Source organism: Homarus americanus, unplaced genomic scaffold, assembly GCF_018991925.1.
Source record: "Homarus americanus isolate GMGI-L3 unplaced genomic scaffold, GMGI_Hamer_2.0 scaffold51859, whole genome shotgun sequence".
Taxonomy (NCBI): Eukaryota; Metazoa; Arthropoda; class Malacostraca; order Decapoda; family Nephropidae; genus Homarus; species Homarus americanus.
The window spans coordinates 5,296,319-5,314,496 of record NW_024711292.1 but is presented as its reverse complement, the minus strand read 5'-3'; the positions used below and the strand labels follow the sequence as shown (position 1 = coordinate 5,314,496).

The following is an 18,178-nucleotide window of genomic DNA, read 5'->3' as shown; positions in this document are numbered from 1 at the left end:
GCCTTCAACTACCTGTGTAAATTACGCTACCACTCCCCTTCCCGTCATAATAGAAGTTATTTACCAACCCAAAAAATCTACATCACTTCAGAACATCTATTTGGCGACTTTTTGTCATGTAATTTTCACAGTCAAAAAGTTTAATTATGCACATCGATCATTACAGAATCTGAAAATAAATAAGTTTTACCATCTGTTGGCTTACACAGTGCCTGTTTGGGGACCGGACCTTGTGCAATACTATTTATTCACTGGCAACTACAACAAGGTCGACCGGTGCTGAAAGGTTTATAAAGCGGGCGCAGCCAGAGAGTGGCTCAGTGGAGCAAGAAACAGCGTACCAGCATGAGGACCTTGGTGGGTAGCTCTCCTGGTCTATAGTTCCTAGTTCTAGTTTTAAGGGTAATACTACCACTAAGTTATGTTAAATCCAGAAAATTAGGCTGTTTTCATCTCATACTGTTGATAAATCTTAATCCACAACAAATAGTAAAAATATTTTCAAAGTTACGAAGGATTTTTTTCGAACCAATTCATCTTGGCGATTAATTAGCGTTAACCTCTTGGATTGTTTGACCGATTTAGGAATCAGATGTACGCGTGAACATTAAGACATCATGGAGGACGTCTAGCCTATGTTGTCTGAGCTCGTACATCAGTCTATAATGTGTTCAACGTGAAAATGTCTAAGCGTACTGTGCAAAGAATTAATTTATTAAAAAAAAAATCTATATCACGTGTGACGTTCCAACATAAGTTTTAAAATTTCAAAGGGGCGTAAATTTATGAGTAAATAATAGGCACCTTTTAACGTGGCGAGAAGAAATGATTGTCAGGATTTTGGTGAAATGCCTTTTCTCTCTGGAACCAAGTGACATTTCCTAAAGGTATAAAGTAAGATCAGGATGGAGGTAAGTGAGAGAAAGAAGGTCGACCTTCTAGTGCAAGAGAGAGCTACCGTGAGTGTGTGTGTGAGTGTGTGTGAGAGTGTGTGTGTGTGTGTGTGTGTGTGTGTGTGTAGTGCCACGTATTGTACATATACTGCCACTATGATCATATACCAGCAATGAAGATACGTTGTACAGTTTATGTCCTGTGTGTATTGTGTGCGTGTCAGGTGTATCCATTTTTGTGTTTCTCTCACCCGAACACTAGTGGTTCTGTGCTTAAGTGTATATTTTTTTCTGGTAAACAAGTGGTCGCTCTGAAAACATCCGCCTCTGAAATATCAGTGAATTCCACCTGTAAATTAATTTGCATTGCCTTAAAAATCGTTTTCCTGACGTCATGTGGTGATAACGTCTACCAGACTCTCGCCCTTGTGCAGGAACAAGTCTACAGCGGCAATTTAGACTCTTGCCTCCTTACACCAAGCACGAAGACAAATTTCTGTTCCACTTTATTCCTTTAAGGTACATGTTTGTGTGGTGACTCTTATGTGTGTGTGTAATAATAATAATAATAATAATAATAATAATAATAATAATAATAATAATAAACGGTTTATTAATAGAGTTGCAGCCGGTGGCTAAAAATATACAAACTTACATTTGATTTAGACATAATGATAGGCGTTGAATACATTACACGGCTGTACAATACATAAATCAGTTGTTGTTTATTATTTTAACAAGGTGTGCGCGCGCGACTGGTGAAACAAATTAAGTCAATGTAGTAATTAGTGCAAGTATCGATTTTTCTGTCTGGAGAAATATCATGCCCCTACGTTTACGGAACCTGAGTTGGCGGTCGACTATATCAGAGACAAACACATCAGTATATATAAAAAAAGGCTTAATCATGAACGTACCAATAAAACCAGTAGACCATCCGTCTCCATTATCTGAGAATGGCCCATGAGAGTCACTCACCACACCTTTACTAACCAAACATCTTTCCTCCCGACACAGATACTAATGTGCGTGGTGGCGGCGGCCTGCGCTCAATACGAAAAAGGTCACGTCAAGATCCTTCAAGATAAGAGGTACCAGGACGGTGCAACCTTCGGCAACTTCCGTGACCAGGAGGACGGCATCAAATATTTCGAAGAGACGGACGCCCAGGGTATCCGTCGAGGATACTGGGAATACCCATCTGAGGGTACCCAGCCTCATCGCGTAGAGTTCGAAGGTAATGTCTTGTTTATTTATTGTTCTACTTATTGTTCGTGATAGCCGTCACACACAGCTCCCGTGTGATTTGTCTAAAATAACGCTGTGTTCAACTATGGTCGTATCAGGCTTGGTAAATTAATTTTCAAATGAGTTGGTAAACTAACTAAATTCTACTAATAATTTTGATAATGTTGAACAAATTAGCTACAAAAAAGATCTCTGCAAGGCCCAGCGTTCTCATGAGTTTTTTAAAACTTTTCCTAATAATATTTTATTTGGCTTCACAGCTGGTCCAGGCATTGGCTTCAGAATCCTCAACTCCAACATCCACGCACCTACTACCCAAGTCCAGCCTCAGCCCCAATTCCAGCCCCAGCCCCAGTCAGCCCCTCACCCAATTCAGCCCCAGCCAGGTCCTCACCCAGCCCAGCCCCGGCCAGGTCCTCGCCCAGCCCAGCCCCAGCCCCAATTCCAGCCCCTCCCTGTCCACCATATAACATCCTCCACACCCCAGCCTGGACCCCAGAACCTCTTCGACTACCCTGGAAACCTCGAGTTCTCCCGAAGCAGCCAGGGCCACCGCTTCAAGTTCACCGCTACTTAAATCAATCTTTTACGTCACCCATTATGCTCTTTTAATTTCTCTCTCCGGTTTAGTATCTTCCCCGCCTCTCACTGATACCTCTCTTGATATCTTTCACTCTATTGTAAAAATCGATACAGGTTATTTCAGCCGAAATATTTCGCTTTTCATTTTTTTTATTATCTTCGCCTCGTTCCACGTCTAAAGATTAAGTCAATGGTAACGAAACACTTTTTTCATAATTAGTCTCAATCTCTAACTCTTTCAGCCGTGAATTCTCTCTTTTATCTTCTAAGTTCTTGTTCTCCTACACCTTCGCTCAAATTTCTCCTGGTTCCTTGAGTATTTTCCCCTCCATTCTACCAACTCTTCCTCTCCTCCTTTCTCGCGTTTCTTAATACCAACACTCAACATTTCACCTTCCCTCCTTCATTCTCCGTTTCTGTGCCTCCCTGCTTGAAGCGCCGTGTCCGCCCGCCACCACGACCAGTACTCCTATAACAAAAGTGGAAGGAAGATCTACGCCCCGTCGAAGTCTTCCCTCCCTCCCCAGGTCCTCTGCTCCACTTGAGACTCCTCCTCAGCTGACGTGAAATTGTGGCTACGTCTACAGATCGCCCCTGACATCGTAGTCGTCTCAGGACCGATGTGCTGAGTGATCTAGTGATATCTAGTCCATCAGAACACAATATCCATTTAACATTCTGATTCACCGTGTTGAAGAGCTTTCATGATTCACAGACAATTTTACGTTGTTATGTTACGATGCAAAAGTCGAAAATTTGACAAAAAAAAATTCTTTCCTCAACAGGGTAAAGTTCATTCTTGTTTAAGGTAATTATGGAGATCAGTATCGAGGTCGATTTTAACCCATTACTTGGCGTGTCTTTACAACAAACGTCCCACAAGAAAAGTTCTCATTCCGTTCCATTTTACAACTGTCTTCAACTTTTGACTTCCCAATTTCCATTCTTGGTGAAAACAGGAAAAGCGAACCATCCAAACCTAACAATCTTGGAATGTATTTCAATTATGTTTGGTCAAGTAGGCCAGAATAAGTCTTGTTTGTTATAAAATGAAGTGGCATGATACAGCAGCCACCATTACGGTAATGGACCTCGACTCTGACCTTCATAACGAGCTACCCGACTCCGGTTTGGTTCACACCCTCGACAGAATTCTGAGATTGGACGAAGTGCGTCGCTAAGTCTCCTGACGGCGACCTCTTCCCTTCTTCTTCACGTCTCGCCTACCCGATATCGGATACATGGGCATTGTTAGTCTGTACTTCCATTACAAAGAAAAACCCTCATGATAATTATTACCCATAGTTTCATGAGTAAATGTCACATAACAGTTCCCACAGAAAATGATACATAAAAATATAGTACGTGTAGTTCGTACCAAAACACAAGGGGTAAGTAAAATCATAAAAAATATAAAAGTAATAGTAAAGGTATGTAAGTATTTTGATAATTATTATTTGATGATATTGTTAAATGATTACCACTTTCAGATGAAATTCAATATGGAAATTATCTTATGTAAATCTGTCAAACTCAGCCTTTATCAACATAATCACCAATATGTTGCCTGTCTCAAAATTAACTCTTGATATATTTATCAAAAAAAAAAATAGCCTAATCATACCAGTTAATGAAACCCCAACAAAAACATTTGAGAGAAAATATAAACATTACAAAAACAAAAATAATTTTAGATGAAATGTTATCAAAAACCTTAAAAAGTTGGCTCTTCAATTTGTAACCTTCTTGAGTTCATTAAACATTCAGATAATTCAGTTTGCGAAGTATAAAGTCACAATTCATCAGTGTAAAACGTCTTAGGTTAAATGCTTGAGTTCTCATTGTTATTCATCTTTCTCAAGTTAATTTCATAATGTCTGTGAAACAATGTCTAACTGAATAACATGTGACACACTGACATGTGAGTTAGCCCCTCAGGTGTCCCCAATTAACGGTGCCACATTGCTGTCATGCCCGGAGTCTCCATATGTTGATTTTCTGATGCATTGCAAAAGTAGTTCAACGGCAGAGTTACTGACGTTCTCTCAAGCAATCATTGGAATTATGTGTGTGTGTATATTTTTGTATAAAGAAATGTGCCCAATAAATTATTAAAAGGAACATCCGCCTCTTTGTCATCCCTCAGAACACTTTACCTACAGCCAAGATACTAAAAAAACAAATAGAAGAGACTTATAAGACAAAATAGAATAGCAACACACACCAGGACCAAATATTCTGCAAAACTGCCTGACTGACTGACTTAGCTGAATAAAAAAAAAGAAACACACACATCAGCCCCTACACTGTTGACACACCAGAGTCGGCAGGGTCGTCCACATTAGCTAATTGAATGGCACCACTACATACAACACCATCCACCATCACTATAGTTAACACCATCCATCATCACTACTATAATACCATCCATCATCACTACATATAACACCATCCATCATCACTACATATTATAACACCATCCATCATCACAACATATTATAACACCATCCTTCATCACTACATATAACACCATCCATCATCACTATAGTTAACACCATCCATCATCACTCCTATAATACCATCCTTCATCACTACATATAACACCATCCATCATCACTACATATAACACCATCCATCATCATTACATATTACACCATTCACCATCACTACATATAACACCATCCATCATCACTACATATAACACCATCCATCATCACTATAGTTAACACCATCCATTATCACTACATATAACACCATTCACCATCACTATAGTTAATATCATCCATCATCACTATAGTCAACACCATCCATCATCACTACATATAACACCATCCATCATCACTATAGTTAACACCATCCACCATCACTTTAGTTAACACCATCCATCCTCACTACATATAACACCATCCATCATCACTACATATAACACCATTCACCATCACTATAGTTAATATCATCCATCATCACTATAGTTAACGCCATCCATCATCACTACATATAACACCATCCATCATCACTACATATAACACCATTCACCATCACTATAGTTAATATCCATCATCACTATAGTTAACACCATCCATCATCACTACATATAACACCATCCATCATCACTACATATAACACCATCCATCATCACTACATATAACACCATTCACCATCACTATAGTTAATATCATCAAATCATTACTATAGTTAACACCATCCATCATCACTATAGATAACACCATCCATCATCACTACATATAACACCATCCATCATCACTACATAAAACACCATTCATCATCACTATGTGACACTATCCATCATCACTACATATAACACCATCCATCATCACTATAGTTAACACCATCCATCATCACTATAGTTAACACCATCCATCATCACTATAGTTAACACCATCCATCATCACTACATATAACACCATCCATCATCACTACATATAACACCATCCATCATCACTATAGTTAACACCATCCATCATCACTACATATAACACCATCCATCATCACTATAGTTAACACCATCCATCATCACTACATATAACACCATCCATCATCACTACATATAACACCATCCATCATCACTACATATAACACCATCCATCATCACTACATATAACACCATCCATCATCACTACATATAACACCATCCATCATCACTACATATAACACCATCCATCATCACTACATATAACACCATCCATCATCACTACATATAACACCATCCATCATCACTACATATAACACCATCCATCATCACTACATATAACACCATCCATCATCACTACATATAACACCATCCATCATCACTACATATAACACCATCCATCATCACTAAATATAACACCATCCATCATCACTACATATAACACCATCCATCATCACTACATATAACACCATCCATCATCACTACATATAACACCATCCATCATCACTATAGTTAATATCATCCACCATCACTACATATAACACCATCCATCATCACTACATATAACACCATTAAACGTAACTACCTTATCACTACCGTAATAAACTGAGCTAGAGTTTTACTATATTTAGAAATTCCAACTTCATTATTTTATTTCTGAATGCTCAAATTTTGAATTGGCCTCAGTGAGTGCGTTGTTAATCTGGGTCAGTCATACTTGTAGATTCCCATAAAGTACAAAAGCTTTTGTACTTTATGGTGACTGTAACCCACAGGCCACGTTTGTGATAGAGATATGATAAGAAAAGTTAGACTTTTATTTTTTTTGGGGGTATTGTTACGACCGCGCACTCTTCCTGGGTTGGACCGCACTCTTCCGTGGCGTTGAGACCGCGCACCTCTTCCGTGGGTTGGACCGCGCACTCTTCCGTGGCGTTGGACCGCACCTCTTCCGTGGCGTTGCGACCGCGCACCCTTCCGTGGCGTTGCGACGCGCACCTCTTCCGTGGCGTTGCGACCGCGCACTCTTCCGTGGCGTTGCGACCGCGCACCTCTTCCGTGGCGTTGCGACCGCGCACCTCTTCCGTGGCGTTGCGACCGCGCACCTCTTCCGTGGCGTTGCGACCGCGCACCTCTTCCGTGGCGTTGCGACCGCGCACCTCTTCCGTGGCGTTGCGACCGCGCACCTCTTCCGTGGCGTTGCGACCCCCTTCCGTGCGGCACCCACCCGGACCGACCTTCCTGACGCGCACCTCTTCCGTGCTTGCGACCCACCTCTTCCGTGCGTTGCGACCGCACCTCTTCCGTGCGTTGCGACCGCGCACCTCTTCGTGGCGTTGCGACCGCGCACCTCTTCCGTGGCGTTGCGACCGCGCACCTCTTCCGTGGCGTTGCGACCGCGCACCTCTTCCGTGGCGTTGCGACCGCGCACCCTCTTCCGTGGCGTTGCGACCGCACCTCTTCCGTGGCGTTGCGACCGCGCACCTCTTCCGTGGCGTTGCGACGCGACCTCTTTCGTGGGTTGGACCGCGCACCTCTTCGTGGGTTGCGACGCGCACCTTTCGTGGCGTTGCGACCGCGCATTGACCCGCACCTCTTTCGTGGCGTTGCGACCGCGCACCTCTTTCGTGGTTGCGCCCGCACCTCTTTTCGTGGCGTTGCGACCGTGCACCTCTTTCGTGGCGTTTCGACCGCGAAAAAATTTAAATAATTCCACTAAGTTTAACAGTGGTTAGTGAATTATACTTATTACAAAAGAATGTATTATTCATACTAAAGGTTTTAGACTTCATTTAGGCCATTTATTTTTAAACAGTACAGTTCTCCATTACAAGTAATTTACTAATTTACTGCCTGCTAGTGCGTGTATCAGGGAGAGAGAGAGAGAGAGAGAGAGAGATTTTACATTGTTGTTTTTTTTAAACTAATATAATGCATAATAATTAAAATAAGATGTTTTTCTTTTTTAGAGATATTCATTCTCGGGAACTTTTCACGTTAGTATGGGAATTTAAGGTTTTGCTCTGTGAGAGCCCTACACTGTTGACACACAGCCCCTACACTGTTGACACACCAGCCCCCTACACTGTTAACACACCAGCCCCTATACTGTTGACACACCCCCTATACTGTTGACACACCAGCCCCTACACTGTTGACACACCAGCCCCCTACACTGTTGACACACCAGCCCCTACACTGTTGACACACCAGCCCCTACACTGTTGACACACCAGCCCCTATACTGTTGACACACCAGCCCCTATACTGTTGACACACCAGCCCCTACACTGTTGACACACCAGCCCCCTACACTGTTGGACACACCAGCCCCCTACACTGTTGACACACCAGCCCCCTATACTGTTGACACACCAGCCCCTACACTGTTGACACACCAGCCCCTACACTGTGGACACACCAGCCCCTCTCACTGTTGACACACCAGCCCCTACACTGTTGACACACCAGCCCCCTACACTGTTGACACACCAGCCCCCTACACTGTTGACACACCAGCCCCACTGTTGACACACAGCCCCTACACTGTTGACACACCAGCCCCTATACTGTTGACACACCAGCCCCTATACTGTTGACACACCAGACCCCTACACTGTTGACACACCAGCCCCCTACACTGTTGACACACCAGCCCCCTACACTGTTGACACACCAGCCCACTGTTGACACACCAGACCCCTCACGTTGACACACCAGCCCCCTACACTGTTGACACACCAGCCCCTACACTGTTGACACACCAGCCCCCTACACTGTTGACACACCAGCCCCCTACACTGTTGACACACCAGCCCCTACACTGTTGACACACCAGACCCCTACACTGTTGGACACCAGCCCCCTATACTGTTGACACACCAGCCCCCTACACTGTTGACACACCAGCCCCTACACTGTTGACACCAGCCCCCTACACTGCTGACACACCAGCCCCTACACTGTTGACACACCAGCCCCCTCACTGCTGACACACCAGCCCTACGTTACACACCAGCCCCTATACTGTTGACACACCAGCCCCCTACACTGTTGACACACCAGCCCCCTACACTGTTGACACACCAGCCCCTACACTGTTGACACACCAGCCCCCTACACTGTTGACACACCAGCCCCCACTGTGACACACCAGCCCCCTATACTGTTGACACACCAGCCCCCTATACTGTTGACACACCAGACCCCTACAATGTTGACACACCAGCCCCCTACACTGTTGAAACATCAACTCAGTCTTATAGCAGTACACTGTTATCCTGACACGTCCTGTACACGAACACGGTATAGACTGTAAAAGTTAGTGTTCTTTATAAAACTCTCGGCAACTTGGTTTAAGACTGAACCTCAAGTGGATTGGTAAAATATAAATTGAGACTAGACTAGACTAGACTAGATTAGACATTACGATATTAGATATAGATTAGATTTAGACAATATTTTATTTTGACTTCGTTACTTAAATTCCAATAGATTTAGAAGACATTAACATACAGATGATGGTAACCTTTGACTATTAAATTTCAGACAATCTTACATTAAATAAGAATTAGATTGCATGATATTAAAATGTAACCCAATTAAATTTTAAATGGTCTACCTCGGGGTGCGAAAGCTGAGTGTATGCAGAGCTCGCATCCTATCTTTTAGGCTGTTGGTTCGATCCCAGGGAACTCTTCACTCCACGTAGGAATCAATAGTACCATACTTTACAGTTGGGGAGGTGAAGAAGGTCGAGTGCAGTGCCATTCACAATGCCTCTTTACACACCGATGGATTAGTATACAGTGTACTATAGTCACACTGTCCCTAAACTGGTCGATTAAATCTTTCACGTTTACACTATTGCAATAAGACTCCATTAAAATCACATAAGAAAGCAAGATTATGGATCAGTATTATGTAACGTGATGCAAGTCTACGTATAGTGAACCAGTATTTTGAACAATGAGTGTGTATTGTGAATCAAGCTTAGATACTGTGAATTGAGATTATGAATCAAGATTGTAGACTGTGAATCAAGCTTATGAATGAAGACTGTGGACTGTGAATCAAGATTATAAATAAAGACTGTAATGTAAATGGACCATATAATGGTTGGAAACTAATCGCTAAAAATACACCCATTAAAGTCTCAATTCTCTCCCTTAACAACCAAACACAATTAAGAGAAGGTAAATCTGACCATCTAAAGACCAAGTGTTAAACCAGCTTACCTATTGTACACTTTAATTGTCCTTATCAACTCATAGCATTTCACTTTTATTTGGCTCAAGTAATTTCAGTGCCAGCATCACCAAAGCTCGTATAAGGTAAAGTGCTCCTCATGGTAGGGAAGGCGGTTATCATTGTTCTTACAGTTAGGAGATGAAGAGAACAAATATCTTATTTATTCATTGCACTTTTGCACCCGTTGAAAATAAATTAGGACAATCTAATGATAGACAATTATCTTAAATATAATTTTATTCCATCCAGTACGTGAGATTACTGCAGTATGTCACCTTTTTTTTTCCAGATCGTTGACATATCTTCAGTATCATAGCACAATACCATCTCCAATCACACTTACGATTAGCACCAAAAAAAAAAGAAATACATGCGGTTTATTGGAGGAATCGAGAGACCGCAAATAAACCAGTTCTAAACGTTCTTCAAATAAGAGCTCACAAGAGCAGAGAAAAAAAAGCGGAATGTAGCAAACTCCCTGGGGAACTCTGTTACATCAGTATACTGGCCAGGTTGGGTGGCTGCCTAAGAAAAGTACCTCTGTCGCGCGTCACTGTAAGGGTGAAGTGCTAGGAGGACCTGCTCAGAGTGAATGGCCACGCCCTGTAGTAGGTATTAGGCAACTACCAAACAGGGAGGTACTACCGCCTGGGAAGATATTGGAAGCATAATGTGTTGTCTAATGGTAGACCCTGCTGCCATATGGCATCACGAAAATTGTGACCAAGTCCCAGGTTGCTGATCTGACTTTCTGCCTCATTTACACACAATTGCAGGGTCTCAATTGTTTCTCTTAATATTGACAACACAACATACATATATTGTTTCTCACTTGAGTTTTTTTTCATTTTGTATTTCTTTATTATTATTATTATTATTATTATTATTATTATTATTATTATTATTATTATTATTATTATTATTATATTTTCGTCCCCCTAGGCCCCGATGTGGGTCAGTGACCTGTGCATGGATGGGCTAATCCCCGTAAAAAAAAAAGTTGCCCTCTGACTATGTAAATTGACTCCAGGGTACTGCACTGTTTTCATTAAATCTGACTGTTTCACTGCTCGAATTTAGTATTAATTAGTTTAACGGGAATATGTACTACATAATTATGTTGTCACTGTTTGTCTCCCTGCTCATCCCCTTGCCTGCATGTATACAAGATCAAAAAAATATATGTGCGATGGTATCCTAATGTCCTCAAAAACACACAAATAAAAGCCAAACGCCTTTTTCTTTACAGGTCAGACAAGGTGTCCAGGACCCTGCAGGATCCACCAACAGGTCCTGAGTGTCTGGTGCTAGAGGCAAAGAAACGGGGTTGATGGAACCACGCCCTTCTTCCCGACCTACATGTATCCCTCCTTCCCACGGCAACCCCCTACCCTATCCCTGAAGCCTAGCAACAAGTACACTATCCCCTGACAATAAGTGGCCAACCTCCTGATGGTCTAGTAACACCTTCCCTGTCAACACACAACCAATCCCTGACAACACCTCCTCTATGCCTGACTGCTTGGCAGCATCTTCCCTATCCCTGACAGCCTGGCAATAACTTAGCCAATTCTTGGCATCCCAGCAACAGTTTTACAATCTCTGGAAACCGCTGCACGAACACCACCTAATTCCGGACAGCCTAGCAGCAGCACCCAATCTCAACAAGTCCATGAACACCTACTCCCTGACGGTCTAGGCCCTAGACTCTAGAGGAAGCATAGGAATAGAAATTAAGTCAGGAGAGGTGGTCTTGGTGATACCCACTGAAGGAAATCACCCGATGAATTTTTTATGCCAAGATAAAAACAGCGATTTTATTTAAAAAAAAAAATCTGTTTTAATGATGGAATTTTTATTTCAAGAGGATGTTTTCTAAGATTACACTGAAAAATCTCTCTCTCTCTCTCTCTCTCTCTCTCTCTCAAATCCAAAATATCAGTGAAATCGGAATATAAACCCCTTCTCACTCATTCACTTACACACTAACACCTACCTACCCACCCACACACACACTGCTACAATACCAACAGACCCAACAAGGAAACGAAGTTGTATTCGCCTACAACGTGACCACTGAAGTGTGGAAAGGAGTAGACCCTGAAGCCTTGTCATGACAACAGAGTTGGCAACTAACTTGACCCCCTACAGTTACGATGCCCATCCCAAGAGTACGATGAGTTGGTTCATTGATTGGAGGCATGCGAACCTGTTAAGTGCGATGATTTCACCCCTTGTGTACGATGATTAGACCCTTTAAGTACTATGATTTGACCCCTTAAGCGCGATGATTTGACCCCTTAAGTACGATGATTTGACCCCTTTAGTACTATGATTTGACCCCTTTAGTACTATGATTTGACCCCTTTAGTACAATGATTTGACCCGTTGAGTACGATGATTTCACCCCTTGAGTACGATGATTTCACCCCTTGAGTAGGATAGCTAGAACCCAGTCGACACAGTAGTGAAGTGCGGGAGGAAGATTTAAGCAAGAGGTAAATACTGTAAACCTGAAAAGAGATGGGAAGCAACACTGAAGCAAGAGAAGAAGCAACGCTGAAGCAAGATGGGAAGCAACACTGGAGCAAGAGACAATGCAACACTGAACAAATGGGGGAGGAGACACCGAAACAATAAAGGAACCAACACTGTAGCAAGAGAAAAAGCAACGCTGAAGCAAAATGTGAAGCAACACTGATACAAGAGAAGTCCTGTGTCAAGCATAGCTACGTTATGTGTTGATCAGCGCCTCTCCTAGTATGTCCTTGTCATTCCGAGTGCCTTAAATGCCACCAGTGACACTGAAAGGCCAAAAGGTACTTCTTGGCCATACTGGAATACATACCAGAGTGTGTGTGTATCTAAATATATACACACACACACACGTACGTACGTTCTAACATGGACACACACACACACACACACACACACACACACACACACACACACACACACACACACACACACACACACACACACACACACACACACACACACACACACACACACACACACACACACACACACACACACACACACACACACACACACACACACACACACACACACACACACACACACACACACACACACACACACACATATATATCAATAATTCATTCACTCATGACGACTCAGGAGTCAAATCTCTAAAGTGAATGAGACAAAAGCATCAATAAGGTGATTTTTTTTTAGAACTCATAACTTCAACCAATGATGAACGGTAAGGGGGGGTAGTGTTTCGAGCAATGAACCCACTTGTAGTTATTTTTAAGTAGGTTAACTTCAGGTAAACTACTATTTTTTTTTCAGATTGGGTTAGAGTCCAGTAGTGAAGGTTACGCTCGTTTTTACGGGATAATTATAGTCATCTAGTTATAACGGGTTAGACAATTATAGTGAACTACTTATAACGGAATATACTTAATTCTAATGAGCTAGGTCCCATAGGCATGACTGTCGTTTGGGACTGTGTGGATACAGCACACTATTTACTCAGCCTAAAATAGTAAGGTATACAAGGAGACATTGCACTCGACCGCCTTCACTTCTATCTTTCTAAAGTTAGGTACCCATGTGCAGCTGGGTGGACTGGGAGCGCCCTGCGATGGCATCAGTTCCCTTCATGAGGCGAGCGCTGTATTAACTCGGCTGCCGCACTCCATAGACTTACAATCTTTTCAAAATACTTTTCCAAACGTAATTCAGAGTAAAATTTGCATGTGGTTTTACACAGAACTTGTATTAGTTAAAACCCTGCATATTAATTTTCTCAATGTACAGTATAACTAAACTATTTACTCTGTACTGCACTATAAAAACAGCGAAAATTTCAGTGGCAATAATGCACATATCACAGTAACTGTACTGACATTATATCATCTGCGACACATAGGTAAGAGTATGAACACTTACGAGAAAAACGTGAGCAACAATAAGCCACCATATGATTAGTACACTTAACGGCTCACACAAGACCACTTGTCACCACTGATCTGGCCAGTAACATTAAAGCTGGTGTAAACTTTCCAAGTGGGAACTGCATGACTCAGTGCGGGAGTTTGAACCTTTCCTCTAGGTTGAAACTTCAAATAAAACAGTTCTAAATACAGGTCCAAGCGTAGTTTATAAAGCTTCTGTTTTGTAAAGCATACATGATACAACCTCCCTGCACAAACATAAACCTTCATTCAAATGCTTCACGGGCAGATCAAAACACGAGTTCGAATCCACTGTGAAGCTTATTAATGTAGAACGTCAATAGCTTCATTGAGAGCCTGAACATCTACTCTTGGAGGACTTAAAATTTACTACGAGATAAAGAATCATCTTTTAGCTACTTTACCCGCAGCTTCATCTGTTTGGAGAACGCAATCCATTTCGAAACAGACGATGAATTTCATCCTTCGACAAAGAATCCTTACTGGCAGCTTCATCTTCTAACTTCAAGGCCACCAAACCAGTCCGAAACAGATGAATCCCACTGTAAGACGCACTTGACCCTTACCAACAATTTCATCTTCTACTGAGAGACTTCAAAGTCAGATCGAACCGCAGACTCAACCCTAATTTACAACATATGTACAATATGCGAGGAAGGGAAGTCATATTATTTTACCCAGAAGCACAACACCATAAAAAGTGTGGTGCAGGTACCACTGAGGTTGCTTGGTAAACACAGGACGGCGGCCGTGGACTGAGTGCCATCAAATACCAAAGGTAGACTGAAATATCATATACACAAGTGGTATTTCTGAACCCGGCACATTCGTCCTTACAAAGGTCATAATTTTATATATTCTATACGTAATTATACACTGGACGAATGATGTGCTGTATTTAAATATCCCCAAGACCAATATCATTTAGAATTTTGTTCGTTCAAAGGTTATAATTAAAAAACAATGTAAGGGGAATCGATATACGAGTATAACAGAAGCCTTCAAAGCTCAACCAACAATTCACAAAATATATACCTGTGACCACGAAAAATATCCGACAATTAGACAGTATCCTTCACTTGCAGTATAAAATTTTCCTATTGAGAAAGATAATAAAAATATAATTTATTTTTTTACTTTCTTGAATCATATTTCATTCTCTTGCGGATTGCCATGACAGGCTAATGAGTTTAACCATCTACAGTAATGTGTGTGTGTGTGTGTGTGTGTGCGCGTCCGTCCGTCTGTCCGATTGTCTTCGTGTGAGAACGTCTGTAGAATGTATGAATGAGTAAGCAGGTCTAATTTAAATGCAAGGAGTTTCCTGCTTACACCACTAGTTACAAGTACGTGTGTGTGTGTGTACGTGTGTGTGTACGTGTGTGTGTAAAGCAACGTGTGTTTACTCCCTGACAAGACCGCGTGTATACCAAGATTATGGGTCTGCCCGGGCATGTTCAGCGACAAGTCTGTGTACAATAGTCCTGAAGGTTGGAGGTATTTTTGTGTCAATCTCTGTGTATAATCGTATATGCCTTAATGTTTATGTCTGTTAATTGCCCGATGCCAGTATACGTTAAGATGGCTATGTCTGTCTCGAGTAAGATGTTTGTCTGTCGAGGAGGTTTGTGTATCCGTATTAAGTAGTCAACTGTATTTGGCCAGGCCGCATGTTTTCCAAATGTATACACCCTCAGCACCACCACCCTCACCCAGTCAGCCCACCAGCAGTACAGCCAATCATGACCCACCTTGCGCGCTGGCTGTTGTCAAGTCGTACACTTGCTCAAACCGCTAACATATCAAATACACCAGCTGTATCGAATGTTTATCGTTAAAACTACGTTCTGCAAACCAATTGTAGGAATTTTTTTTATCTCCAATTTCTATATAATACCAATGACAAGCTCCTTAAAGAAAATTAATACTAATGACAAGCTCATTGTAGATTTAATTAACACTAGTTTAAGACGCCTGGATGCTCACCTCTTGCTTGTACAATCAAAGACAAAAGTCGTGTCGCGGTTTTGTCCGAAGATTAAATATAACTGGTGAAACATTACGAGAGCTCCCTACCACAAGGCAAAACTCACCAAAAGTTTAGCCCATCGACATATGTTTCCACCAAATTTCACGACACGACTTTTGTCTTTCATTGTACAGTACACCCACTAAAAAATTATTCGGCACCCGTGTCATATTGTATCACGCGTACACGCTCTTTATTTAACCCTCATTTGCAAAACACAGGAGGTTCTGTTTGTTTTCCTCTTGTCCCACAGCCAATGCTACCGCAAGCCACAATTCTGTGATTTTTTTTCTCATTTAACTAGAAGCAATGCTACCGCATACTGTACATCTAATTTTTATTTACAGTCCAATGTTCTCACCACATGACAAATGGAATCTTTCCCAATACATGTAATGAAACACTTGTGACCCTGGATAAACAAACTGAACATTAGTAGTGCATGATCACTTCTCATTTGTTTTAGCAGTGGATGATCCTGAGGTGAAGTCAGTGTAAACCGTCATATCTGTTTGTAAGTATGTCTGGACTATACATTCGCGTTTATGGCATGCATACAAACGGCTGCTCGCACAGCACTTAAGCAATGTGTTTATACACCTAGTTCCACGAAAACGGTGTTTCATGCTCATCTTCATAACGCGTGATTTTTTTTTCCCCGACCTGAGTCATTTTACTATGCCAGGATGGTGTTAAGCATTTCGTAGTTCAAGGTTATTATATTATATGGCTTCACTCTATTGTGAACTCACCAGTAGTGCCGTCATAACCTTGCCAGCCCATCATCATTTTTTGCCTTTAATTTTGTTATAATTTCAGATATCTTTATTTTTTAAATGTTAGTATTGCTCCCAGCAAACTTAATCTAGTTTCTGACAATCTAACATTATTTACTTATCTCAATGAAACGCAAACCCCTTCATTTGAAGATATTTTGCAATATTATTTTTCTTTGGGTTTGTTGTACCAACTTTGTCTCATTTTATCAATTTTATGTATGTTTTGATATTACAAACATATCTCTTCGAAGTTGCAATTGTACATTTTAAAGCTCTGACATCTAAGGCATTTAAGGCTAGAAATTCAGACTCAACCCCCGGTTGTAGATTCTTCAGTTTAGCTATAGCACATTTTATCTTTCATAACATGGCTAAACATCCATAGGTATTATGCTATACTAAGGGGCTAGTTTAATCCACATAGAACTTGGAGGGTGGTGGCCAAGCAATGTATTAGCCCCTGTCTAACAGACAGTACTTGTATAAATGTGGGTTACATACATTACATTTATATAATTACATCACCCAAGGTAATTTTCCTATGAGACATGATTAGTCATCAACTGGACATGTGACAGTGTATTGCCACTGTGCCCTCACACCTTGACTGAAGAGTCATCAATTAAGTAGCCGGCTATCGCCAGTTCGACTCCCGTCTCTGCAGCCACTGAGACGTGTGCTCTAAGAAGCAAGTTATACCTAAGATTTGTCCCTTATAAATGCTCGCAGCTCATAGCGTTAATTACTGTGATATCCAAGTTATCGTGCAATTGTTTATTTTCTTAATAAATGGAGAAAAGACCATTTGGGTTTGAAAACTTAACCCATAAACATTTACAAATGTTGCTTTCAGTTCACCTTTAATCAGTGATTCCAACAGGTAGCCGGAAACCACAACATACCAGCTAGCTACTTAGTCATCTACCATTACTACCTAGTCATCTTCCAGCTACCTTGTCATCTACCAACTACCTAGTCATATACCAACTACCTAGTCATATACCAACTACCTAGTCATATAC

General features: G+C 41.5%; 1 protein-coding gene across 1 annotated transcript; it reads left to right on the top strand.

Moving 5' to 3' along the window:
- The first annotated feature begins 255 nt into the window (after positions 1-255).
- LOC121876606 (extensin-like) lies at positions 256-4,844 on the top strand. The gene is made up of 3 exons (XM_042381875.1): positions 256-357; positions 1,911-2,130; positions 2,402-4,844. The coding sequence occupies exons 1-3, from the start codon at positions 346-348 to the stop codon at positions 2,716-2,718; spliced, it is 549 nt and encodes a 182-aa protein (XP_042237809.1). The 5' UTR covers positions 256-345; the 3' UTR covers positions 2,719-4,844.
- The last annotated feature ends 13,334 nt before the right edge of the window (positions 4,845-18,178 follow it).